Source organism: Hippocampus bargibanti, linkage group LG02 (assembly GCF_051943395.1).
Source record: "Hippocampus bargibanti isolate YZ-2025 linkage group LG02, ASM5194339v1, whole genome shotgun sequence".
Lineage (NCBI taxonomy): Eukaryota > Metazoa > Chordata > Actinopteri > Syngnathiformes > Syngnathidae > Hippocampus > Hippocampus bargibanti.
The window spans coordinates 167,167-193,551 of NC_142735.1; the positions used below are offsets into that span (position 1 = coordinate 167,167).

A 26,385-nucleotide genomic window follows, 5' to 3' on the forward strand; every position below is an offset into this window, starting at 1 on the left:
GATTAATGTATTATTTTTATTATTAATGATCAATGAATTATTATTATTATTAATGATCAATGTATTATTATTATTATTATTATTATTAATGATTAATGTATTATTATTATTATTATTATTGTTATTATTATTAGCTATCTAGCTGGCTGGTTAGCTATCTGACTGGCTATCTATTAGCTTAATAGCTATCTAGCTAGTTGTCTATTAGCTATCTATTAATACTACGACTACTACTACTACTACTACTACTGATAATAATAATAATAATAATAATAATAATAATAATAATAATAATAATACATTTCATTTATAAGCGCCTTTCAAAACTCTCAAGGACACTTTACAGTTACACGATACGTTCTTCTGCGGGTGAGCAGTGGCAGCCACACGCGCCAGCGTTCACTCAACCCCGGAAGCAATGCACACGTCAGATAATAATAATCTTAATATGATAATATGATAATAACACATTTTATTTCAATAATAATACATAATAATACATTTATAAGCGCCTTTCAAAACTCTCAAGGTCCATTTACAGTCACAGGTTAAGTTCTTCTGCGGGTGAGCAGCGGCAGCCACACGCGCCAATCGACCCACTCATAGAAAGCTAACTAGCCAGCTAATAGATAGCTAATAGCTAGCTTGCTAACCAGACATATATCTAATAGATAGCTCGCTAGATAGCTAGCGAGCCAGCTACACAGCTAATAGATAGCAAATAAAGTGCTCAAGGACACTTAACAGTCACAGCCAAGCATAGATATAATAATAAATAATCATTATAATAATATATCTCATTTATAAGCGCCTTTCAAAACTCTCAAGGACACTTTAGCTAGCAGGCTTACTTTCTGTCTATTTGATTTACTTCAGGGTTGAGTGAAAGCTTGCTTGCGCGTGTGGCTGCCGCTGCTCACCCGCAGAAAAACTCCAGACCCATATAACTTAGGAATTAACTCTTTTGAGGGTTTATTGAGTGTAATGTTTTTAACGCTGCATTGAATGTTTATGTAAAACTCAAACATTCAGCCGGTCCCGGATTTTGAGTGACAGTGACAAAAACCCTGGCACTGGAGTCAACACATTTTTTTGCGCATGGTCTGGCAGTGAATGAGTTATATATTCTTCATGAATCCAAACTACCTCCATTTCTGCAGCTCTTAGCTGTCCAAAAAACACTGTCCTCATGAACTTTCCCAGTAGAAACACCAACACAAAGGCTTGAATGTACAACACCTAGAACAACATAAAAAAAATGAAATAAACAACAACAACAACAACAACAAAACAAACACTTTATGAATTTCAAAGTGACTATAAAACACCAGGAAATGTTGTACTTGACTTGAAAAGCAACTTACCGCCATGCTGGGGCTGCTTTTGGTGAGGTAGACAACTGTGGGGTAAAACTGGTTTTTGAGGAGGTAAGCATGTGCCACCACAGCACCAGTCAGTGCCAGACTGGTGATGGTCACCAGGGTTGCTCGCACCATGTTAGAAGACTCAACTACAGCTCCTGTAGCGAAAGGGGGAAGAGCGACTTTGAAGCTTGAAGATCAAAGGACAACCGACACCATTTTTTGGTTCCTAACTGACATCAGAAAAACGTTTTAGAGCGTCGAAAAGACCCAAAACACGCAGGACGTTAAACTTATGAAAATGTTACCTTGGCATATGAACTTTTTTCGCGATACACACGGAGCTGCCTCAATGAGTGATGTGTCGTTCGCGAACGAGTCAGTTCTGACAACGAAATGGCAGCAGACTGTTTTTGTCCTCTATTCCCCGCCCCCAGTAATCGGTTAAAGCCACGTGATTGGTCAAGAAGGCAGCAGTGAGGGGGGGGGGTGGTTTGAACATTAAAGAGATAGGCAGACTACAGTGAGATAGTTTCAACTTTGATAGTTCAAAGGCAGAGTGTAGACTGCAAGGTTAAAATTCCCATCAATCAGGCTCCACAAATAACTCGCACAAGCCATCTGTACACTTGATGCAAAAAGCTATCAACCCAGCTAAACAGAACACAATTGATGAGGAACTAGATAAAATGATCGCAGAGAAAGCACCTACAAGGGATCATTCCTCAAGATGGCGGAAGAAGAAGGCTACGTTCCTCATCAAGTGTTTAATGCTGATGAAACCGGCCGCTCCATTCCATCAAGCCATCAACGACCATCACAAAGGTCAATAAAATGACTTTATTATACAGCATAGTTTATTTCTTTAATTATAATACTATAGCACATTTATTATACATAACATCTACATCTATTTTGTGTAGTTTTAAGGCTTAGAAAATTAGAAAGTAGAAAATTATGTTTTTTGGGGACCTGGGAACGGATTATTCTCATTTTAATGGTTTCCTATGGGATATTAATTTTTGGGATACACACTTTTCGTCTTACGCACTGTCTGGGAACCAATTAAGTTTGTAAGCCAAGGTATCACTGTACATCCAATCCAATACAAAAGGCCACTTTGATCCTTTAATCTTTCATATATAACTGCTTTAAACAACAAAGAGAATGCAGGAAATGTGTTAAAGGTTTTATGACTGTCTGTCTTATTGGATTGGATTGGATTTGCCTTTATTAGTCTCGCAGTGGAGAAATTGACATTTCACAGCATCAAAGTCATGAAAAAAATGAAAGCAGAAAAACAAAATACAGGAGCTGCTGGAAAGGCAGCCACTCTCGCGGCGCCATCTTGAAATCAAAAGAACAAATAACATGACAGCACAAAAGCACACAGAGAGTCATTCATTCTTCAGCACTTTCTGTACCCTCTTTGTTACATGAAGCGGACAAAGCAAAATATGCGATGCACTATTTTGTTATTATGACATTAAAGGACAACCGACACCGTCACTTTTTTGTTTCTTGACTGACATCAGAAAAACGTTTTATAGCACCTAAAATACCCAAAACATGCAGTATTATATTTTTAGTCAAATACAAAACACCAATAAAAATGACTTAAAGTGTCCAAAATCTGCAAAAAATTGAGCTGCGAATTGGGCATTTTCAGAAAGTCCCGCCCCCAATTCGTGACGTCACGCCAAGACGTCTTGCATTGCTGGAGAATCAAACCAATGGCTTCAGATTCGGAGAATATGCTTTCTTGTTACACATCTAGTTGTGAATGATTCAAATAGTTCTGAAGAGGAAAGCATACATGTTGGCAATCGATTAAAGAATTTATTCCGTGCCATTTTGAGGCAACATTGAGGGGAAATGTCTCACCGAAAAAAAGAGGCACAAAATGGCGACCTCCTGTGGCCACCTCCGTTTCCACAGGCTGATAAATTCCTTATAGGGAGCTTGGACGCCCTCTTCTGGCGGCTTTTGAGCGCAACACGAGGTCCCCAGACCAAACAAGTACAGCAAAATACATTGACGTGATGGAAGGACCGCGACAATGCGTATTTTTTCGGTCAGGGGTGTTCCTTTTGTGACTTCACGTACGGACTCATCACCAACTCAAAAACAAGACTTCCTGAATATTCAGAGCGAGTCTTAAAAGGTAAAATATAGCTATATGCGGTGGAATCTTATTAAAATACGCTCAGTAGAAGTCATTCGAAGCCATTTGACAAAATTATCGACACAACTTGTCCGGAGACGTCGGTTGTCCTTTAAGATGGCGTCACGAGAGTGGCTGCCATTCAAGCAGCTTCTATATTATGTTCTATTTTTTTCGTAAGCCAAGGTATCACAGTATTATCATTATGATTATGATTATTATTATTATACGTATGTGGTGACTAGGGATAGGCTCCAGTACCCCCGTGACCTATGAGGATAAATCGGGCTGGAAAATGAACGAATGGATGGATTATTTAAATATTGCAAGATTTCCAGTGATGTTAGTCTTTTGATGACGGATAAAAATTAAGCATGACGTTGGAAGCACAGTTTCGACATAAATATGCATTCGTCGGGCAGATACGTGTGCATTATGACTGCTTTTAAGACGCCGCAGCTGTGTTCACATTTGTCACATGGAAAATATACTTGAAATCCATCACTGGAATCGTCGTTAAAAGGTTAGGTGAGTTTCACGTGAACCAACACATATTTTACCTACTTACGCGTCTATATTTGACTAAAACGTGTAGCCGCGGTAACAATTCGTAACAATTTACCTAATGTGTATCCTCGTAAAAAATAGGTGAGGTTTTATATTGTAAAATAATAATTATAAAGGGACAATAGAAAACTGCAAAATGTCACGTCGTCGTTATTAGGCAACGTTAATGTATCTCGTCAGCTAACAGCAAAGGCAGACAGTTTATCAAATGGTTAGCTTATAGCAGCTAACGAGAGCTAGCTAAAAATCACAGCTGTCAGGGGTATTCAGGACTCACCAAACCAATGTATGCTTGTTTTCAAGACGAGTGCTTGCTCGTTTTTTTGAATCGATATATTCCTTCAATAATTACTCCATTGTGAGAATCTAAAACAGCTTTGCGGTGTTATTTCTGGGTTTCGCCCCTCTTGTTCGGCTACGTGTTTATCTTTGGCTTGCTGTCTGGTAGCCACATCACATCCGGCTTTTACCGTAACTGGACGCAACAATAAATAAACGAGTGCAACGACACTCTTACATTCGTTTGATTAGATTCTATGAACAATCTCAACTCATCGTTCTACATTCATAAGGCATGTTGGTGTCATATTTGAATGTTTTTAGGCTTTTGCTGTATTTTAACAACTGCGCGGAATTCACGATTTATATGGATTACGGGACAATTCAACGTGGACCAATGGCAAGTTGACCGCGTGTCTCCCTTTGAATTTTGGTCATAATCGGATGGTGTTTATTTTAATTAAGAGTCAATTTTCTTCTAAATCAGTAGTGATGTAGTTAGATTGCTAGACAGGCTCGTTTACAAAACGCTCGTGGATTCGGCGGTTGTTTTGACTCAAACGTTTTAAGTAAAGAGCGTACAGTCCTGGTTAAATGACTTGTAGTGATGTGTCGTTCGCGAACGAGCTGGTTCTTAGAGCCGGATCATGGAAGTGAACGAAGAAAGTCGGTTTCCAACAAGTAGCTGGAAATGGGAGCCGACTTTTTTTTGTCCTCTATTCCCCGCCCCCAGTCTTCGGTTAAAGCCGCACGTGATTGGTCGATATATGTGGTAGAGGCAGGAGGGGAGAATTACATACACACGCAGCAGTAAGGAGAAGGGGGAAGGGGGGAAGTTAGGGTAGACAGGTGGACAAATGTTATCACATTATGCTGTTATTATTATTCAATTATTATATGTTTTACTAGTTGGTATGATAGCATTATTAATATGAAAAGTAAATTAGTGACAGCTGATCATCAGACCAGAGTGGAAAGTGAAAGGTTCTGGATGCTGTCTGTCCACATATAAATCAAGCCATATAAATAAAAATATTTGATATTATGTATTTTTTTACATAAGTAATTCGTTTTCCACATAATTTTACATGATTTGTGGTAATTAGTTAATTTAAGCAACAAAAACAAACACACTGAGGAGCCATTTGAGAGCCGTAAGAGACGGATCTTTTTAGTGAGCCGAGCCAAAAGAACCGGCTCTCTGAAAAGAGCCGGAATTCCCATCACTAATGACTTGCATCACCTCTGTTTTATGTATTTCCGGCATTTTATTTTGTGAAATGACCGGATCCTCTATTACATCCATCTTTCGTCCGTCACTCTTGACACAAGTAAAGGTTCATATCTCGGTCGTGTTACGGGTTACCACTAAAACAAAATCTGGGAATTAGTAAAATAAACATTTCCGACCTTTTTAGAAAGTTTCAATGTGAAGGGGCCAGTAGAAGGAAGAAGAGGCTATGACTTTGAAGAAAAATAATTGACGTATAAGGAGGTCCTACTTCTCCTCCATCTTCAGATGTTTGATTCACATGTTTGTTTCGGCCAAGTTTTTACGTGGGATGCCCATCCTGACACAACCCTCTGTACTTAAAATATGACATTGTCTCAGCAGGAGATTCCCACACATTTTGTACAGTGATACCTTGGCTTACGAACTTAATTGGTTCCCAGACAAAAAAAAGGCGAAACGTGTGTATCCCAAAAAATAATTTCCCATAGGAAACCATTAAAATGAGAATAATCCGTTCCCAGGTCCCCATAACACATAATTTTCAACTCACTAAGTCTTAAAACTACACAAAATATACCTTATTTTATGTATAATAAATGTGCTATTGTATTATAATTAAAGAAATGAACAGTACTGTATTATAAAGTCATTTTATTTAATGAATGACCCCTTGATGGTGCTTTCTCTGTGATTTTATCTAGTTCCTCATCAATTGGGTTCTGTTTAGCTGGGTTGATAGCTTTTTGCATCAAGTGTACAGATGGCTTGTGGAGCCTGATTGATGGGATATTTTAACCTTGCAGTCTACACTTTGCTTTTGAACTATCAAAGTAGAAACTCTCTTACTGTCGTCTGCCTGTCTCTTTAATGTTTAAACCACCTCCCCTCACTGCTGCGGTCTTGACCAATCACGTGGCTTTAACCGAAGACTGAGGGCGGGGAATAGAGGACAAAAACAGTCTGCTGCCATTTCGTTGTCAGAACGGACTCGTTCCCGAACGACACATCACTCATTGAGGCAGCTCCGTGTGTATCGCGAAAAAAGTGCATATGCCAAGGTAAAATGTTCCTAAATTTAACGTTCGTAAACCGAAAAGTTAGTAAGCTGAGGTATCACTGTACAACTTTGATACAAAAACAGTTTTCTATATGGCCCCTTCAAAAATATAAGATCTCCATAGTTATGTCTACATATACATAAACTACAAGAATGGTTCCTTCAAAATAGTTAAACCATATTCTATTAAGAAACACAACCAGAAATTGACATTTCAAGTGTATAAAAAAAGTAAACAAAGACATAACCAAATAACCTGTTTATTTAAGGGCGCTCGTGAAGCCATTCATCAACATCAACTTTCGTAACCCACGGCAACATTAAAAATATGCCTTTGCGTAACCCGAGTGCACAGTGTTAAAGAGTGAACGTGGACAATGTAGTCACTCCTAAAATGACTAGTCAGATTTAATTTGATGTGAATACTTCTATTGCAAGACGTGTAGCATTTTGTTAGCTTACGGCAATGAAGAAATTATTCAGTGATCCATCTCCCACATTAAAAACTATCCGATTAGAAAGGCAGTAGTTCAGTGTTTTTTTATTTATTCTTCCTACAATTAGACACTAAAGATTGAAAATTGCAATATCTGAGTCTTAAAATTGTCATAACTATTCCTTTACAGTGACACATTAAAAAAACTGCTTCCATAACATTCCGAATTCATTGTCAATTGCGCCACAATTCAGAATTGAACAGCTACAGGAATTCAATATAAGCACACAAAAAAAAAATATTAAAATTGCATGTATCCAAGGTGAAAAGAATATAGCGATATGGCAGTCCATCACTATTAGTTGGGACGCATGAAAAAAAAAAAAAAAAAAAAAAAAATCAACAACTGATTCTGGTTGCTGACGCTGACATTCCATCAATGTCCCTTCCCATTTAATTGTAAACAGTTCAGCCGTTAAGACAACCTTAAATTAAAATCGCAGTTGGAAGCGGGTAAAAAAAAAAAAAGTGGAAAAATAAAGGAGAAGGGGGGGGAAAAAAGTCTCATCCAAATCCTCCATTTTTTTTAGGACACAGAGGAAATTGGGTTTAGGGGAGAACCCATTTGAGTCAGGACCTTATCCAGCCACTGCAGCGGGCCATGTAGATGCACTTCGATCCAGCAGGGGGTGCTGGTGACATCCTGTCGGTGGTACTCTGCTCCCCAGCCCTGGATGGAACAAGACAAGGCAGAATTGTTGGCAGTGTCAAGGTATTTATTGAACGGGAGAAAATACAGTTTTACCTCGGCTAACGAACTCCTGGCTTATAAACTTTTCGGTTTACGAATGTTAAATTTATGAAAAATTCCACAAAATTTTAAACATTAAAGAGACAGGCAGACGACAGTAAGAGAGTTTCAACTTTGATGTAGACTGAAAGGTTAAAATATCCCATAACTCCATAAACAATCCGCACAAGGCATCTGTACACTTGATGCAAAAATCTATCAACCCAGCTAAACAGAACACAATTGATGAGGAACTAAGTAAAATTATAGCAGAGGAAGCACCTCCAGAGGATCATTCCTCAAGATGGTGAAAGAAGAAGGCTAACGTCAGACTACCTTATCAAGTGTTTAATGCTAATGAAACCAGCCACCCCATTCCATCAAGCTATCAACGACCATTACAAAGGTAAATAAAACTACTTTATTATATGGTACAGTTTATTTCTTTAATTGTAATACCATAGCACATTTATTATACACAAAATAAGGTCTAATTTGTGTAGTTTTAAGGCTTAGAAAATTAGAAAGTAGAAAATTATGTTTCATGGGTCCCTGGTAACGGATTATTCTCATTTTAATGGTTTCCTATGGGAAATTAATTTTTGGGATACACACTTTTCGCCTTACTGGGAACCAATTAAGTTCGTAAGCCAATTTATCACTGTATTTGTTTTCACGCACACGGTCAAAATATAAAAGATCACAACTATACTGTATATTCCGCGACTAAATCGCGATATCGATATCGGATATATCGATAGTCCCGGTTATATCGATATTTTTTCGGACTCCCTTGAATATCGATATAACGAGACTTTACTGTATATTCACACATATACATAGATATACATAGATATTCACACACACACACACACACACACACACACACACACACACACACACACACACACACACACACACACACACACACATATATATATATATATATATATATATATATATATATATATATATATATATATATATATATATATATATATATACACAGTAAAGTCTCGTTATATCGATATTCAAGGGAGTCGGAAAAAATATCGATATAACCGGGACTATCGATATATCCGACCCTGTTTGCATGTAATTTTCTCCGTGCGTGCATAGAAATAGTATCGATATAACCGGGACTATCGATATATCCGATATCGATATAACCAGACTTTACTGTATATATATATACACACACACACACACACAGTATATAAAATGTATGTGTGTATATATATGAAGTGAAGCTAGAATATATATATATATACACACACACACACACACACACACACACACACACACACACACACACACACACACACACACACACACACACACACACACACACACACACACACACACACACACACACACACACACACACACACACACACACACACACACACACACACACACATATATATATATATATATATATATAGATATAAGGTGCACCGGAGAATAAGGCGCACCTTCAATGAAAATGTTTTACCCATCACACAGATAATCACAACAACTTTAGTTGGTGACGAAGCTCTTCGGATGAGGAGCGAAACGTCCCGACGCTTTCAAAGAATTACAGATGACAACTGAGGAAACCTTTTTCAAATCCGGTAATTGTCTCGCAATCCTACCTTGACAAAGCTCATCCTGATGGTACACATTTTGGTCAGCTCGTAAACGGCCTCAAAGCCGTGGTTGACAGACTGAGCCAGAAGTTGGGCAAACTCCTGGTTGTTAAAGATCTTCAGACTACAACCGCTGGGAATCTTGCAGACGGTGGTGGGATGGAAGCCGTGGTGATAGTTGCAGTTACGGCTCTGGACGAAAATGCTGGTGTCGCTGAGGCACTCGGCATACACCTCGCCTCCGACGTAGTACAGGTGAACACCTGTTCCAAAAGACGCAATTCACCGTTAAAGGACACCCGACACCTTTTTTTTTTTGCTGTTTCTAAGCTGACATCAGAAAAACGTTTCATAGCCTCTAAAATACCCAAAACACGCAGGATGATATTTTTAGTCAAATGCAAGACACCAATCAAAATGACTTAAAGGACAACCGACACCTCCGGACAAGTTGTGTCCATAATTTGTAAAATCACTTCTACTGAGCGTATTTTACAAAGATTCCACGGCATATAGCTATATTTTACGTTTTAGGACTCGCGCTGAATATTCAAGAAGTCTTGTTTTTGAGTTGGTGACGATTCCTGACGTGACATCACGTCAGGAACAACCCTGCTCAAGAAAACGACACACAATGCATTTTGGCTACTTTGTTTGGACTGAAAACTTCGTGTTGATGGCGAAATTAGAAGGAAAACACAAATAACGCAATGGTGAATCGTTGTGTGTTGCACCAAGACTACTATTTGATACTAGTTGAAACAAATTCCCAGCAGACAAATCAGCCCATTTCCAACGGAGCTTGGGCGCCATCATTTGCATTTTCTGGGACGCTACATTTCAGTCCAGATGCCATTGATGGCTCGGATTGATATGGGAGGACTCCTTTAAACGATTGCAAACATTTATGCTTTCCTCTTCAGAACTATTTGAATCATATTCATAACTGGATGAGGAACAAGAAAGCATGTGTTGCACCAAGACTACTATTTGATACTAGCAGACAATTCAGCAAATTCTAGCAAATTCCCAGCAGACAAATCAGCCCATTTCTAACGGAGCTTGTGCGCCATCTTGTGCATTTTGTGGGACGCTACATTGGAGATCAGACGCCACAAAATGATACGGAAGGGCTTCTTTAATCGATGTCAAACATTTATGCTTTCCTCTTCAGAACTATTTGAATCATATCCATAAATGGACGAGTCACAAGAAAGCCTCTTCTCTGAATCTGAAGCCATTATTTTGATTCTAGAGCAAGGCAAGATGTCCTGGCATGATGTCACGAACTAGGGGCGGGACCTTCAGAAACTGGCCATTTTGAAGTAGTTTTGGGACACCTTAAGTCATTTTTATTGGTGTTTTCAGCCTGCGTGTTTTGGGTATTTTAGATGCTGTAAAACGTTTTTCTCATGTCAGTTAGAAGACACAAAAATGCTGTCGGTTGTTCTTTAAAGTGTCCCAAAACTGCCACAAAATGAGCTCGGAACTGGGCAGATTCAGAAAATCCCGCCCCCTTGTTCGTGACATCACTATTGGTCACACACTGCCTTGATCCAGAATCAAAACATTGGCTTCAGAGAGTTCAGATTGGGAGAAGATGTTTTCTTGTTACTCATCCAGTTATGAATATGATTCAAATAGTTCTGAAGCGGAAAGCATAAATGTTTGCAATCGATTAAAGAAGTCCACCCGTCGAGCCGTCTGGACTCCAATGTAGTGTCCCAGAAAATGCACAAGATGGCGCACAAGCTCCTTTGGAAATGGGCTGATTTGTCTGCTGGGAATTTGTGTCAACTAGTATCAAATAGTAGTCTTGGTGCAACACACAACGATTCACCATTGCGTTATTTATGTGTTTTCCTTCTAATTTCGCCATCAACACAGTGTTTTCAGGTGAAAAAAAGTACCCAAAATGCATTGTGTGTCACTTTCTCGGTCAGGGGCGTTCCCTCCGTGACGTCACTTCGGGTATCGTCATCAACTGGAAAACAAGACTTCCTGAATATTCAGCGCGAGTCTTAAAAGGTAAAATCTAGCTCTATGTGGTGGAATCTTTATATAAAATGTGCTCAGTAGAAGTCATTTGAAGCCATTTTACAAATTATGGACGCAACGTGTGCGGAGGTGTCGGTTGTCCTTTGAAGCATTGAATCAAACATTTTTTTTTTTTTATCACCTGTAACATTGTCGTCGTACCTTTGCCAATGTGCCTCCGGGTATTCTCGATTGTGGAGTTGCGGTTGACGTTGGATAAGAGTCCGAGGCAAAAGCGGTTCTTGTTATTTGACGGATCGGTGAAGCCGTCCACCAGCACGCTGGTTGAGGAAGCGTGGTAAGCCTCGCCCACGCGGTTGTTGAGTTCATAGTAGACGATCGAACACCAGTGGCTCGGCTCCTCGTACTCGACGGGCTGGACATCTAAAACATAAACGGCCATGTTACGCACACGCAATCATTGACATTATCGACAGTCATATCTTGTCAAAAACACTGAAACATCACACAAGAGACTCACTCCAGAAAGAGAAAAGAGCATCAGCGCAGAGCGCCGATGTGTATGTGGATTTGTTGCGGCTTGGAATTGAAGCGGATTTACTGTACGTGGGACAGGAGATGTGAGACCATCTCTTTTCGTCAATGGATGCTAGAGCTTCTTGTTTGCTTTCAACATTTAGCTTGTAGACGACGTGCACATTTCAGCATGACGTCCCTGAGCCACTGGTGAAACAGACTCTTTGATCCTCTTCTCTTTTATCGAGAACTGCTTCATGTAACAAAGAGGGTACAGAAAGTGCTTAAGAATGAATGACTCTCTGTGTCTTTGTGTGAGATATCTGGCTAGCCAGCTGGCTATCCATTAGCTGTCTGGCTATCCAGCTAGCTATCCATTAGCTGTCTGGCTATCCAGCTAGCTATCCATGAGCTGTCTGGCTATCTAGATAGCTATCCATGAGCTGTCTGGCTATCTGGCTATCATTAGCTGTCTTGGTATCTAGCTAGCTATCATTAGCTGGACCTTGAGTTTGACACCTGTGGTATATGGTACAGTGATACTTTGGCTTACAAACTTAATTGGTTCCCAGACAGAGTGTGTAAGGCGAAAAATGTGTATCCCAAAAATTAATTTCCCATAGGAAACCATTAAAATGAGAATAATCCGTTCCCAGATCACCAAAAAACACGATTTTCTACTTTCTAATTTTCAAAGCCTTAAAACTACACAAAATAGACCTTATTTTATGTATAATAAATGTGAAGTTTAAACCACCTCCCCTCACTGCTGCGTTCTTGACCAATCACGTGGCTTTAACCGAAGACTGGGGGCGGGGAACTGAGGCCCAAAACAAGCCGGCTGCCATTTTGTTGTCAGAAGAACGGGTTCGTTCGCGAACGATAGATACATCACTCATTGAGGCAGCTCTGTGCGTATCTCGAAAAATAGTTCATATGCCAAGGTAAAATTTTCATACGTTTAACGTTCGCAAACCGAAAAGTTCGTAAGCCAAGGGGTTGGTAAACCTGTTGGTTGGTATCGCTGTAATAGTGTATCAACAGGCCATGGATGCGGTTTTGCTCACCTCCTCTGGACATATTCTGTGGCCCTATGCTGCTACTGGTTTCCATGGATTGGTTGTCCTGGCCCAGTTGCTCTTCGGGAGGCATGTATGCTGGAGGTGGAGTGTCAGCTGGGAAAAGTGAGAAAAGGCAAAAGAACGCATAGTGACGATGAGCCAGCTGCTACCAGTAAACAAACAAACACACACACACACTAAATCTGAACAATGGTCACACTATTAGTCCCGCAGAAAGGTGTAAGATTTCACAAGTCCCCAGACTGCCGAGCAGCCACATGCTAACTATTCCCGACAGAGATGCAATATGATCTATTTGAAAAGTCTGCCGACAGACAAGACCGTTCCGTTCACTTCAAGCTATCTGGATTGGATTGCATTTGCCTTTATTAGTCTCGCAGTGGAGACATTGACATTTCACAGCAGCAAAGTTAGGAAAGAAATGAAAGTAGAAAAGCCAAAATGTGAATAAGTACAAAATATATGAAAAATAGCTAGTGTAATAGTACTTAGAAGTACTTTTTTTTATCATCCTTCTTTCTTCGACACATTTTTACCTGGGAGCTGGAATGGACTGGAGGGCCCCGAGCTGGCAGGCGAGTTGGGATAAGTACCACTGCTGGCTGGAGAAGGAGGATACGGAGAGTTGGGCGAGATGGGAAAAGAACCGCCACCGCCGCCGCCGCCACCGCCAGGCCCGCTGCCTCCACTGTGCGGCTGCTGGAAGGACTCGGGGAAGGTGGCGTTCAGGGGCATGTGCGGCTCGTTGTGGGTCAGGTTGCGGAACTGAACAAGCAAGCTGTGCTGCGGGTTGAACTCGCTGTGACGGGGTACCAAGACCGGGGGCAGAACTGGAAGGCAGATCCAGACAAACAAAGAACATTTCGCGTGATCATCAGGAGGAATCATTTGCGCTCATGGAACAATAACAATACATTCCATTTATAAGCGCCTTGCAAAACTCTCAAGGACACTTTACAGTCACAGGATAACAACAACAACAACGTTTTTCTGCGGGTGAGCAGCAGCAGCCAGACGGGCCAGCGTTCACTCAAACCGCAAGTCACGCACACAATTATAACTCCGAATTCCCACTTTTTGACTCAGGATTCCCACTTTTTGACTCAGGATTCCGACTTTTTGACTCAGGAATCCCCACTTTTTGATTCAGTATTCCGACTTTTTGATTCAGGATTCCAACTTTTCCACTCGGAATCCCCACCTTTCAGACTCGGAATCCCCACTTTTAGACTCGGAATCCCCACTTTTCGACTCGCCATTCCAACTTTTCGACTCGCCATTCCAACTTTTCGACTCGCCATTCCAACTTTTCGACTCGCCATTCCGTCTTTTCGACTCGGAATTCTGACTTTTTGACTCGGCATTCCATCTTTGGATTGGATTGGATATGCCTTTATTAGTCTCACAGTGGAGAAATTTGACGCGGAATTCCGTCTTTTCGACGCGGAATTCCGTCTTTTCGACGCGGCATTCCGTCTTTTCGACGCGGCATTCCGACTTTACGACGCAACATTCCCACTTTCTAACGCGGCATTCCGACTTTACGACGCAACATTCCAACTTTCTAACTCGGCATCCCGACTTTTTAACTCGGCATTCTGACTTTTTAACTCGGCATTCCGACTTTTTAACTCGGCATTCCGACTTTTTAACTCAGAATTCAGATTGTTTAACTTCATTGTATTTCTTACATCCGCCTCTATTTCAAGCTCATATAACTCCAGACCAATATAACTTAGGAATGAACTGTTTTTCTGAAATGAAAGAAGAGAGTCCAAGGTTTCTAATGCTGCAGTGAATGTTTATGTAGTCCTAAAACTCAATATTCTGTGGGTCTGTGTATCACTATTATCATTATTATTATAATTATTATCATCATCATTCTCATCATGATTATTATCATGATTATTATCATCATTATTATTATTATTATTCAGAAAATCTGAATCAGAAAAAAATTATTCGTCCTACAATGGGGAAATTTGCATTATTATTATTATTACTATTATATTTGCTATTACTTTGAATATTTTTTTTTTTTTTCACATTTATGGCATCTTACCTAATTTTTGTTCGGGAATTGAAAATATGACATGGAGCGCCATTCTCAAATTTGTTCATGTTTAGTTTTTTCATGCTTGTGTGCCGATAAAGCACTGGCGATGGCCTAACTCGCGCCGGTCGTATGTTACCTGTAATGTACTGATTTTTTTTTTTTTTCATAAATACTGAAAGTGCAATTAATCTTGCAATGCAAACTGTGCCTTGAAGTCAAAACTGAGGGGAAAATGGACTTTCAGAGGCGAGTGACAATGTACACGTTTGCAGATTAATGTTACACTCAAAAAGGCATCCCGATTAACGGGATGATGGAGATAACGCGCCGTTGCTCTTCAGTCTGAGATGTTCATCCATTTCCAAAGACATTTTCTCTTCCACAGTCTCCCGAGAACACATCATCTAATAAAGAGCTCGTCATATCGATTTACGGTTGCAATTGAGGGAGCGGCTGTTGCAGGCCGGATCACTTACTTGGCCTTCTGCGCATTTGCCTCGGCAAAAGGGGGTGAATGTTTACTATTTGTCACGCGGCAGACATGGACACAATAGTGCAAGCTATCTATCTATCTAGCTTGCTATCTAATAGCTATATAGCTAGCTATTTGAATCAGGAAACATATTAGCTAGCTATGTATTAGCTAGCTAGCAAGCTTCCTATTTACTTGAGTTACTTCCGGGTTGAGTGAACGCTAGCGCATGTGGCTTCCGCTGCTCACCCACAGAAAAACGTATCATGTGACTGTAAAGTGACATTGAGAGTTTTGAAAGGCGCTTAGAAATGAAATGTATTATTGTTATTATTATTATAATAGCTAGCTAGATAGCTAGTCAGCCAGCTAGACCACTAAGATAGCCAACAAATAACTAGCTAGCCACCTAGACAGCTCTATAGCTAATAAATAGCTAGCTAGATAGTTGACTCACTTAAAACAGAAACACACAAAAAAAAAAAAACGGGTGCTTACCGGGACTCTCCACTCGTTTGTAGTGATACGGACCTTTTCGAGAAATTCCGACACTTATAGTAATAATACATTTCATTTATAAGCGCCTTTCAAAACTCTCAAGGTCACTATACAATCACAGGATACGTTTTTCTGTGGGTGAGCAGCGGCAGCCACACGTGAGCAGCGTTCACTCAACCCGAAAGTAACTAAAATATAGTAAAGTAGCTAGCGAACAAAAAAAATAGCTAATAGCTAGCAAAAAGATAGCTAATGGCTAGCGAATAGATAGCTAATAGCTAGCGAACAGATAGCTAATACCCAGCGAATAGATAGCTATGTAACAGGCACCCAAACCATGAATTGTTTTCAAAGTTTAATAATAATCCATTTCATTTATAAGCGCCTTTCAAAACTCTCAAGGTCAATTTACAGTCACAGGATACGTTTTTTCTGTGGGTGAGCAGTGGCAGCCACACACGCCAGCGTTCACTCAACCCCGAAGTAACTCAAATAGATAGCAAGCTAGCTAGCTAGCGAATAGACAGCTCATAGCTCGCGAATAGATAACTATTCACCAGTGAATAGATAGCTAATAGCTAGCCAGCCAGCTACACCGCTAATAGCTAGCCAGCTAGATAGCTCGTCAGCGAGCTAGACCGCTAATAGCCATCTAATAGCTAGTTTATAGATAACTAACAGATAGCAAGTAGGTAGCTTGGTAGCTAGCTCAACTGTCATAATTTATGATGTAACAGGAACCCTCCTAACCATGAATTGTTTTTAACGTTTAATAATAATAATCATCATCCTCATCATACTCGCAATAATGATAATAATAACAATACATTTCATTCATAAGCGCCTTTCAAAACTCTCAAGGTCACTTTACAGTCACAGGATACGTTTTTTTTTCTGTGGGTGAGCAGCGGCAGCCACATGTGCCAGCGTTCACTCAACCCGGGAAGTTAATAGATCGAAAGATAACTAGCCAGCTAGTAGATAGCTAATAGCTAGCCACCGAGACAGCTCTATAGCTAATAGATAGCTAGCTAGCTTACTCACTTCAAACAGGAAGACGAAGAAAAAAAAAACCCGGTTGCTTACCGGGACTCTCCACTCGCTTGTAGTGATACGGATTAATGCAGACTTCCTTCTGTTTGGAACCAAACGGATACTCGCACATCTCCAGCGGCTTGAGCTCGTGATGGGACTGCAGGTCCGGCCAACGCCACACCCGACAGTAGATGACGTGCGGCAGACCTTTGCGGTGAGAAACCTGCAGACGCCCGTCCAGCGATCTGGGAATGGTCACGCATTTGCTGGGTTGTCCCGGGCAACTCAAAGCCTTTTCCAGATCCTCCATCGCCCCTTTTTTCTTCTTGAGCTTTTTAACAAGAGCATCCACGGCCTTTTCCGCCCATTTCTCCTCCTCATCTCCTTGCTTCCAGCCCAGCAGACGTTTGACTGCTGGACTGGTGAAGGAAAAGAGGCTCGACATGGAAGTCATGGTGGCGAATGTGCGTTGGTTTGACTTATTGGGGAAGGGTGAGATGGGGGAGAGATGATGGGGGGGGGAGGCTCTGACCGAACACAGGAAGGAGGGGAGGGAAGCAGGACGCAGCTGCTGCTGCTCAGGAAGGGGCCTCCTCAGCAAGCTGTCCGGAGAAGGGTCACAAGTGCCGATGGAAGGGGTGTGGTCAACTGGAGAGAAAAACGCCGAGCGAGAGAGAGAGACGGGCTGAATGAAGAGGCACTTCCAGTCAGCATCAAGCGCTTTTTAATCCATCCAGTGTCTGCAAAACACAAGGAACGTTTTTACATTGTGGAAATATAAAATGACAATACAATACGTATTGCTTTATATCGCGCTTTAACAATAGCTGAAGCTGGAAAGAGGCGCTTAACATGGACAGTTATCATATACAGCGATACCTCGGTTTACCAACTTTTCAGTTTACGAACGTTACATTTATGAAAATTTAACCTTGGCTTACAAACTATTTTTCGGGATGCACACAGAGCTGCCACAATGAGTGATGTGTCGTTCGCGAACGAGCCTGTTCTAACAAGAAAATGGCAGCCGGCTTGTTTTGCTCCTCTCTTCCCCGCCCCCAGTCGTCAGTTAAAGCCACGTGATTGGTCAAGAACGCAGCAGTGAGGGGAGGTGGGGCTTACAGACAGAGAGGGAGTGAAGCCATTCTCCAAAAAAAAAGAAAATGGCTGCCGACATTTTTTTTTGTCCTCTAGGCCCCGCCCCCAGTCTTTGGTTAAAGCCATGTGATTGGTCAAGAACGCAGCAGTGAGGGGAGGTAGTTTAAACATTAAAGAGACAGGCATAGGACATAGAGAGAAAGACAAAATGGATCGAAACCAGTGGAATTTGGACTTGTTTCAATTTAGGTAGTTCAAAGGCAGAGTGTAAACTGCAAGGTTAAAATATCCCATCAATCAGGCTCCACAAATAACCCGCACAAGCCATTTGTACACTTGATGCAAAAAGCTATCAACCCAGCTAAACAGAACACAATTGATGAGGAACTAGGTAAAATTATCACAGGGAAAGCACCTACAAGGGATCATCCCTCAAGATGGTAAAAGAAAAAGGCTACGTTCCTCATCAAGTGTTTAATGCTGATGAAACCGGAGACTCCATTCCATCAAGCCATCAACGACCATCACAAAGGTCAATAAAACCACTTTATTATACAGTACAGTTTATTTCTTTAATTATAATACCATAGCACATTTATTCTACATAAAATAAGGTATATTTTGTGTAGTTTTAAGGCTTAGAAAATGAGAAAGCTATGTTTTATGGGCACCTGGGAACGGATTATTCTCATTTTTATAGTTTCCTATGGAACATTATGTTTTGGTATACACACTCTGTCTTGGAACCAATTAAGTTCTTAAGCCAATGTATCACTATATAAGGCACAACACATTACGACGCGCTACAGTAGAGGCTGGGGTTACGCGCTACAGGGCAAAATGAAGTCTGCTGACTCGTTACGAGACCTGTTGTGGCACAATATTACTTCACATATAAGGTGCACGTGCGTATAAGGCGCAGATCCATCAAGGCTTTTGGGTGCGCCTTATACACCGGAAAATACGGTAACTTACGAATGAATTCTTTTTCCTGATGAAACAAGAGAGTCTAAGGCTTTTTTTAAGCTGCATTGAATGTTTATGTAATCCTAAAACTCAATATTGTGTGGGTCCTGGAATTTGAGTGACAATGACAAAAACCCTGGCACTGGAGTGGACACATTTTTTTTCACATCGTCTGGTCGTGAATGAGTTAAAACGCCAGGAAACTAGAAAGTATTTCAGGCAGGCAAGTCACAAGTCAGTCAAACGTTAGTCTCCTCTTTTCTATTTACATAAAAAGTTCAAATGGGGAGACTGTAACCATGTGAACCCGTGCCGTTTTCATTTTTACATAACCTAGAATTTATTTTTTTACTGCTTTGGCAAAACTTGAAAGCCAATTCAGACTCTGAAATGCAGATCTCACGGTCCTTATCCAGAATAGTTTTTTTTTGTTTGAATTAAATCATCTTTATTGCCAAGTATTTCGAACACACAAGGAATTTGTCGACGGTCGATCACGCTGCACTAGTATCGTCATCAAAAAATTGCAATGAGACACTACACAGTTATATTTGGGTGACTGTTTAGATAGTTAATGGCGACGGGGGAAGAAGAAGCTGTTTAAATGTCTGCTGGATTTGCCTGCCTGAGGGGAGTCGCTGGAAAAGGTGGTGGGCAGGGTGCGGAGGGTCCAGTAGGCTTTTCCGCGCCCTTCTTTGGATACTTGCAGTGTGCAAGTCTGATTCTGATTACTTGTGGGAAAATTTGATTTCAATTCGAAATACATTTAGAAGTCAACCAGCATCTCATACAGACCGAGTTCAACTCTCAAGGTTAGACCGTATATGAGGTGTTGATAGACGACGCGGTCCGAGCCAACGATCAAACGTGTAGGCCTTCAGCTGCCCGTCCGGGGGCTTGTGAAAGCCATCCTGCAAGAAAAGGATGTAACCACCAAAAGCTGTTTCCTGCCTCAATCCCTCCCTTCCAAGTAAGCACCGCAGCTGTCCGGCACTTACTTCCACCCGTTCATTGTTCTACTTTCACACATGCACACAAAAAAAAAAAAAAAACCCTGGAAACGCTCCAAAAAGGGGGCATGTAGCCCTACACAGAACATTACAAGGACATAGGGCTTGATATTTCCTGACATTCAATAAACTCTTAAAAGACAACCGACACCATTTTTTTTTGTTTCCTAACTGACAGCAGAAAAACGTTTTATAGCATCTAAAATACCCAAAACACACAGGCTGATATTTTTTTTAGTCAAATGCAACACCAATAAAAATGACTTCAAGTGTCCCAAAACTGCCACAAAATGAGCTCGGAACTGGGCAGATTTAGAAAGTCCCGCCCCCTTGTTCGTGACATCACTATTGGTCACACACTGCCTTGCTCCAGAATCAAAACAATGGATTCAGAGAGTTCAGATTCGGAGAAAATGCTTTCTTGTTACTCATCCAGTTATGAATAGGATTCAAATACAGTAAAGTCTCGTTATATCGATAGTACTGCTTATTACGATACTATTTCTATGAATGCAAGGAGAAAATTTACATGCCGCAGGATCGGATATATCGATAGTCCGGTTATATCGATATTTTTTCCGACTCTCGAGAATATCGTTATAACGACACTTTACTGTAGTTCTGAAGAGGAAAGCATAAATGTTTGGAATCGACTAAAAAAGTCCTACCCTATCATTTCGAGCCGTCTGGACTCCCCAATGCAGCGCCCGGAAAATGCACAAGATGGCGCGCAGGCTCCATTGGAAATGGGCTGATTTATCCACTGGGAATTTGTGTCAACTTATACCTTCTTTATGCGCGTTACCGCAATTGGCTGCGACACACAACGATTCACCATCACGTTATTTATGTAGTTTTCCTTCTAATTTCGCAATCAATACGGTGTTTTCAGTTGAAAAAAAGTACTCCAAATGCAGTGTGTGTCGCTTTCTCGGTCACGGCCGTTCCTTCCGTGATGTCATTTAGGGCATCGTCATCAATTCGAAAACAAGACTTCCTGAATATTCAGCGCCAGTCTTAAAAGGTAAAATATAGCTATATGCCGTGGAATCTTTATAAATGGTTGGTTTTATGGGGACCGAGGAACGGATTATTCTCATTTTAATGGTTTCTTATGGGAAATAAATGTTTGGCAGACAAACTCTTTGCCTTACACACACTTTCTGGGAACCAATTTAGTTCGTAAGCTGAGGTATCACTGTACTAGGCCATAGTGTTGGTCATGGGGTTGGTCAATAAAACGACTTTATTATACAGTGCAGTTTATTTCTTTAATTACAATACAATAGCACATTTATTATACGTAAAATAAGGTATATTTTGTGTAGTTTTAAGGCTTATTTAGTAGAAATTTTGGTTTTATGGAGACCTGGGAACGGATTAGTCTCATTTTTAATGGTTTGTTATGGGAAATAAATGTTTGGAAGACAAACTCTTCGCCTTACACACACTTTCTGGGAACCAATTAAGTTCGTAAACTGAGGTATCACTGTACTAGGCCATAGTGTTGGTCATGGGGTTGGTCAATAAAACGACTTTATTATATAGTACAGTTTATTTCTTTAATTACAACACAATAGCACATTTATTATACATAAAAGGTATATTTTGTGTAGTTTTAAGGCTTATTTAGTAGAAAATGTGGTTTTATGGGGACCTGGGAACGGATTAGTCTCATTTTTAATGGTTTGTTATGAGAAATAAATGTTTGGAAGACAAACTCTTCGCCTTACACACACTTTCTGGGAACCAATTAAGTTCGTAAACCGAGGTATCACTGTACTTTGCAAATTTCCCCATTGCGGGACGAATAAAGGTATTCTGATTCTGATTCTGATACTAGGCCATAGGGTTGATTTTTCCTGACATTCAATAAACTCTTGAAAACATTCAGACAGTTGTATTCGGGTCAATCCCATTCGTGACACATTTCGACACGGGTACATTTTCAAAGCTTCTGAAAACATCCTCCTTGAGAATCGTTGACATGGCCAATCTTGACGCAATGACAGGGAGTCATTTGAATGTCGACGACCGGCGTTCTAGATAAACCTCATATTCTGTGAAGTGATAACACACTGATAGAGATTAGACAGAATAAGAAGTTATCATATTAAAACATTTCATCCTGTCATATGCTTATTCAAAATGTGTGACTCGAATACACAATTAAAGCACAGACGACCTGGGGTCAATCTGAGGTCAACAGACACTGCAAATTAAACTGTCATCTTCATCTCGGAGATCTGGACGGAATTTAAGACTTGGGAAACTCCTTTATCACCGAAGCAATTTACGACTTGAAACGCTTTCACAGGAAGAGCTCATTAGCCAGCTTACAAATTTATCAGTTTGTGGAAGAGACAATGTTTTATTGCTTACCGCTATTCCCACGTAGAACACCCAGGGGTATGGTATTCTAATCAAGAAAACTATGTTTTACTAATATATCACTTAAATTTGCATATCATCTCAATAAATAGCTTGGCAGAGGGCTGCAGAATTCAGGCGTCTGTCATGAATGGCTACGTCTCCTGCCGGCAGTCAAGACAAACTTTCTGGGTTCGAGTGTTTGACCACAGTGTCCGATCAAACATCTCTGACACACACCTCTGAACTGATGGTTCTTTTGAGAACTCTCTGAATGTATTTTAGAAAACACGAGTAACTTGCTACTTTCAGTTTCATTATTTCAAGGTTAACATGATGTGCAGGGTGACCCAAAAAGATGCGCACCCATAAAAATTTCAACTGTGGCTTTGATTAAAAAGCTATTTATTTCAAATTACAACCACATTTTATTCCGTTTATGGAAGACCGTTCAGCGTTTCAGTTAAACAGAACACAATTGATGAGGAACTAGGTAAAATTATCGCACAGAAAGCACCTACAAGGGATCATTCCTCAAGATGGTGAAAGAAGAAGGTTACGTTCCTCATCAAGTGTTTAATGCTGAGGAAAGCGGCCACTCCATTCCATCAAGCCATCAACGACCATCAGAATCAGAAAACCTTTATTTGCCCCACAATGGGGAAATTTACAGTCCGCAGCAGCAATTTGAAAGGGGGTGGGGTAAATAAACAGTGGCAAATAAACAAAGGTGAACAAAATGACTTTATTATATAGTACAGTTGATTTCTTTAATAATAATGCCATAGCACATTTATTTTACATAAAATAAGGTCTATTTTGTGTAGTTTTAAGGCTTTGAAAATTAGAAAATTAGGTTTTATGGGGAGCTGGGAACGGATTATTCTCATTTTAATGGTTTCCTATGGTAAATTATGTTTTGGGATAGACACTTTTCGCCTTACACACTGTCTGGGAACCAATTAAGTTTGTAAGCCAAGGTCTCACTGTACTTTGGAAAATGATACGCAAATGCACGACCTTATAACGCTCGGGAAAGTCCGGAAGCACGAAGCAGGCTTCTGATTGGCTGCCGTGCCGAGTATGCAAATTGACAAACGCACCGAAATTCCGAAATTTCCAAACCGAACGAAGACTTCTAAATCAGAATAATTTACTGTATTCCGATTTCAAAATCTTCATTCAAACGTTTGATTTGATTTTTTTTTTTTTTTTTTTTTTTTTTTTTCAAAAAAGTTGTCAACGTTTTGTAAGTTGTACGCCCGACATAAAAGTTGCATGCCCCGGGCGTCCGGGCAGACGTTATTTCAGACTGATAATATACAAACACGGCATGTCCTTGCAGAATTGCATTTTCTTTCTCAAAAAAATGTGAAAACGAATTAATGATGACATGATGGCCCACGTGTATTAATGGGCTTCCTCAATCCACATATTAACCATTTTGGACAATATGGAAGAACGATTTTGTGAAATGGTGATGAGCAACAGAGGAAGAGCGACTGGATTCAGAGAAACGACACTCGACTCACACAAATCCCAAACAGCTGTGAACAGATCTTGCCCCCCCCCCCAAAAAAAAAAAAAAAAAAAAAAAATCCACGCAACGCAACAAAAAAATACAACACACGTCAGGATTTTAATTTTGCACAGAAAAGGACGTCAACGATGACAGTGCGAGAATGCTAATTTGCTAACTGAGCTCCACACATAGCAAAACTTAACCAAAACTGACCAGAGACGTACAACTCAAACAACTCATATCATGTTCTTATATTACGATTATAACACATTTAGCTTACATTTAAAAAAAGCAAAAGAGCACGAACGCAAGTGAAACTTAATCGTCTTTCTCCATTCCGTCAAGTTTTAAAACTTCCCAAGCAAAGTTGAGCTATGCTAACTGTTAGCCTAACTTAGCCAACCGAGAGAAAGTGGTGAGTTCGTCGTATACCGCACAACTCCCACTTGTCATTATACACCCCGTGCACGTCTATCAAACTCGGGTGTCATACCTTTAGAGATGAGCGATTCGTCTAGTTTGTAAAGGCGTCCGTGTGTAAAGTCCAACTTTTTTTGAGAAGAAAGAATTTTCTGCAAGTTTTCCGTCAGTCTCCCATGCCCTTCCAGATCCTTAAGGCGAGTTGCATGAAGGAGAGAAGAGGCGGGGTACATATCCATCCGCTGTGTTGGAGAAATAGTTCGCTCGTTGAAATGACGTCGGAAATAATCAACGCTCTATAATTCTTGTCATCTGTTATTTATTTTTATCTTTATATAAATGGAATATTTATTTTTCACTTATATACACTTATATATTTATTTATATTCGCTTTCCAAAATACAGAGAACAATCGATAAATGGCATACACGTGTTTTATAATAATAATAATAATAGTAATAATAAAAAAACAGCAGCAACAGTAATAGCAATAGTAATAGTAATGGTAATAGTAATGGTAATAGTAATGGTAATAGTGATAGTAATAGTTATAGTAATAGTAATGATAATAATGATAATAATAACAGTAATAATAATGACAATGATAACGACAACGATAACAAAAAATAATAATAATTATAATGTACATTTTTTATGAAACGGTTTTGCACATTTACATTTGCACAATATACAGTTGACATTTTTTATTTTGTTATGCTTTTATTTTGTTATGCTGAGAATATCTTGTTTTCTATCTTTCAATTTGCTGCTGTGGACTGCAAATTTTGCCATTGTGGGACGAATAAAGGTTTCTGATTCTGAATAATAATAATAATAATAATAATAATAATAATAATAATAATAATAATAATAATAATCTTCTTCTTCTTTCCCTTTCGGCTTTCCCCTCAGGGGTCGCCACAGCGAATCAATGTCCTCCATCTATCCCGGTTTTGTGCATCCTCTTCTCTCACACCAGCTACCTTCATGTACTCTTTGATAATAATAATAATAATAATAATAATAATAATAATAATAATAATAATAATAATAAGAATAAGAAGAAGAAGAAGAATAATTCATTTATAAGCGCCTTTCAAAACTATCAAGGTCATTTTACAGTCACAGGATAAGTTTTTCTGCGGGTGAGCAGCGGCGCCACACACGCCAGCGTTCACTCAACCCGGAAGTAACTCAAATAGAATAGTGAGACAACATTAACACTTTTGATTGGTCAGCATTTTGTCTTAACAGCACACACGCACAACGAGGATTGACCAAAAGAATTATGGAAATGATTAAATGGACCAAATAATGACACAGGAGCCTTCGACCTAACGCCAACAATCCGTTTTTTAATCGTCCTATTTTCTTGGCAGCCATTGAACACACCGCGCAGAACGTCGTTTCCAAAGCAGCTACTACTTTGCAGTTAGTTCCAATTTGCCAACATGTATGTATGTCAATCCCAGATTGTGAATGTAAGCGTTTTAAACTAAATGTATCATTAGTCGAATATGGTGTAGTAACATAAATTATATGAATTCCCAAAGAATGATTAAAAAAAATCCCGATAAATTGTTTGGAAGCATCTCCAATGTTTCCGCGAATGAGTTCTAAATTCTTCCGCAAGGCGTGACGCCTCATAAGTTGCTGGCTCCACTCAGTCTGGGTCTCTGCGGCTTGTTGTATATTGTTGTCCTTTGTTCCAAGCGCCACTGGCGTCCGTGCTGTTAATTGCATTTTAATTTATCAAGACCAGTAGTCAGTATTCCACATGCATGTTGGTCGGTAAAGCGCTCGCACGGTGTTTGGATTTCCCT

At 40.0% G+C, this 26,385-nt stretch overlaps 2 protein-coding genes and 1 long non-coding RNA gene across 3 annotated transcripts in view; 1 reads left to right on the forward strand and 2 right to left on the reverse strand.

The window, feature by feature from the left end:
- Nucleotides 1-4,532, reverse strand: part of syvn1 (synovial apoptosis inhibitor 1, synoviolin) — an 18,719-nt gene extending 14,187 nt beyond the window's left edge. Inside the window, exons 1-3 of the mRNA XM_089019008.1 lie at nt 4,370-4,532; nt 1,365-1,519; nt 1,147-1,239 (exon numbers count right to left, since the gene is read on the reverse strand). Coding sequence (XP_088875134.1) covers nt 1,147-1,239; nt 1,365-1,496 — 225 coding nt within the window. The 5' untranslated portion in view covers nt 1,497-1,519; nt 4,370-4,532. The remainder of the gene's footprint in view (nt 1-1,146; nt 1,240-1,364; nt 1,520-4,369) is intronic.
- On the forward strand, nt 3,253-13,215 carry LOC148901035 (uncharacterized). Its single transcript, XR_016118098.1, has 3 exons — nt 3,253-4,053; nt 7,689-7,870; nt 13,078-13,215. It is a non-coding gene; the product is annotated as an uncharacterized LOC148901035 (long non-coding RNA).
- On the reverse strand, nt 6,907-24,768 carry smad5 (SMAD family member 5). The gene is made up of 7 exons (XM_089019021.1): nt 24,636-24,768; nt 17,228-17,916; nt 13,652-13,945; nt 13,101-13,208; nt 11,719-11,940; nt 9,526-9,782; nt 6,907-7,828 (listed from the first exon to the last, which is right to left on the reverse strand). The coding sequence occupies exons 2-7, from the start codon at nt 17,628-17,630 to the stop codon at nt 7,685-7,687; spliced, it is 1,428 nt and encodes a 475-aa protein (XP_088875147.1). The 5' UTR covers nt 17,631-17,916; nt 24,636-24,768; the 3' UTR covers nt 6,907-7,684.
- Between the last annotated feature and the right edge of the window lie 1,617 nt (nt 24,769-26,385).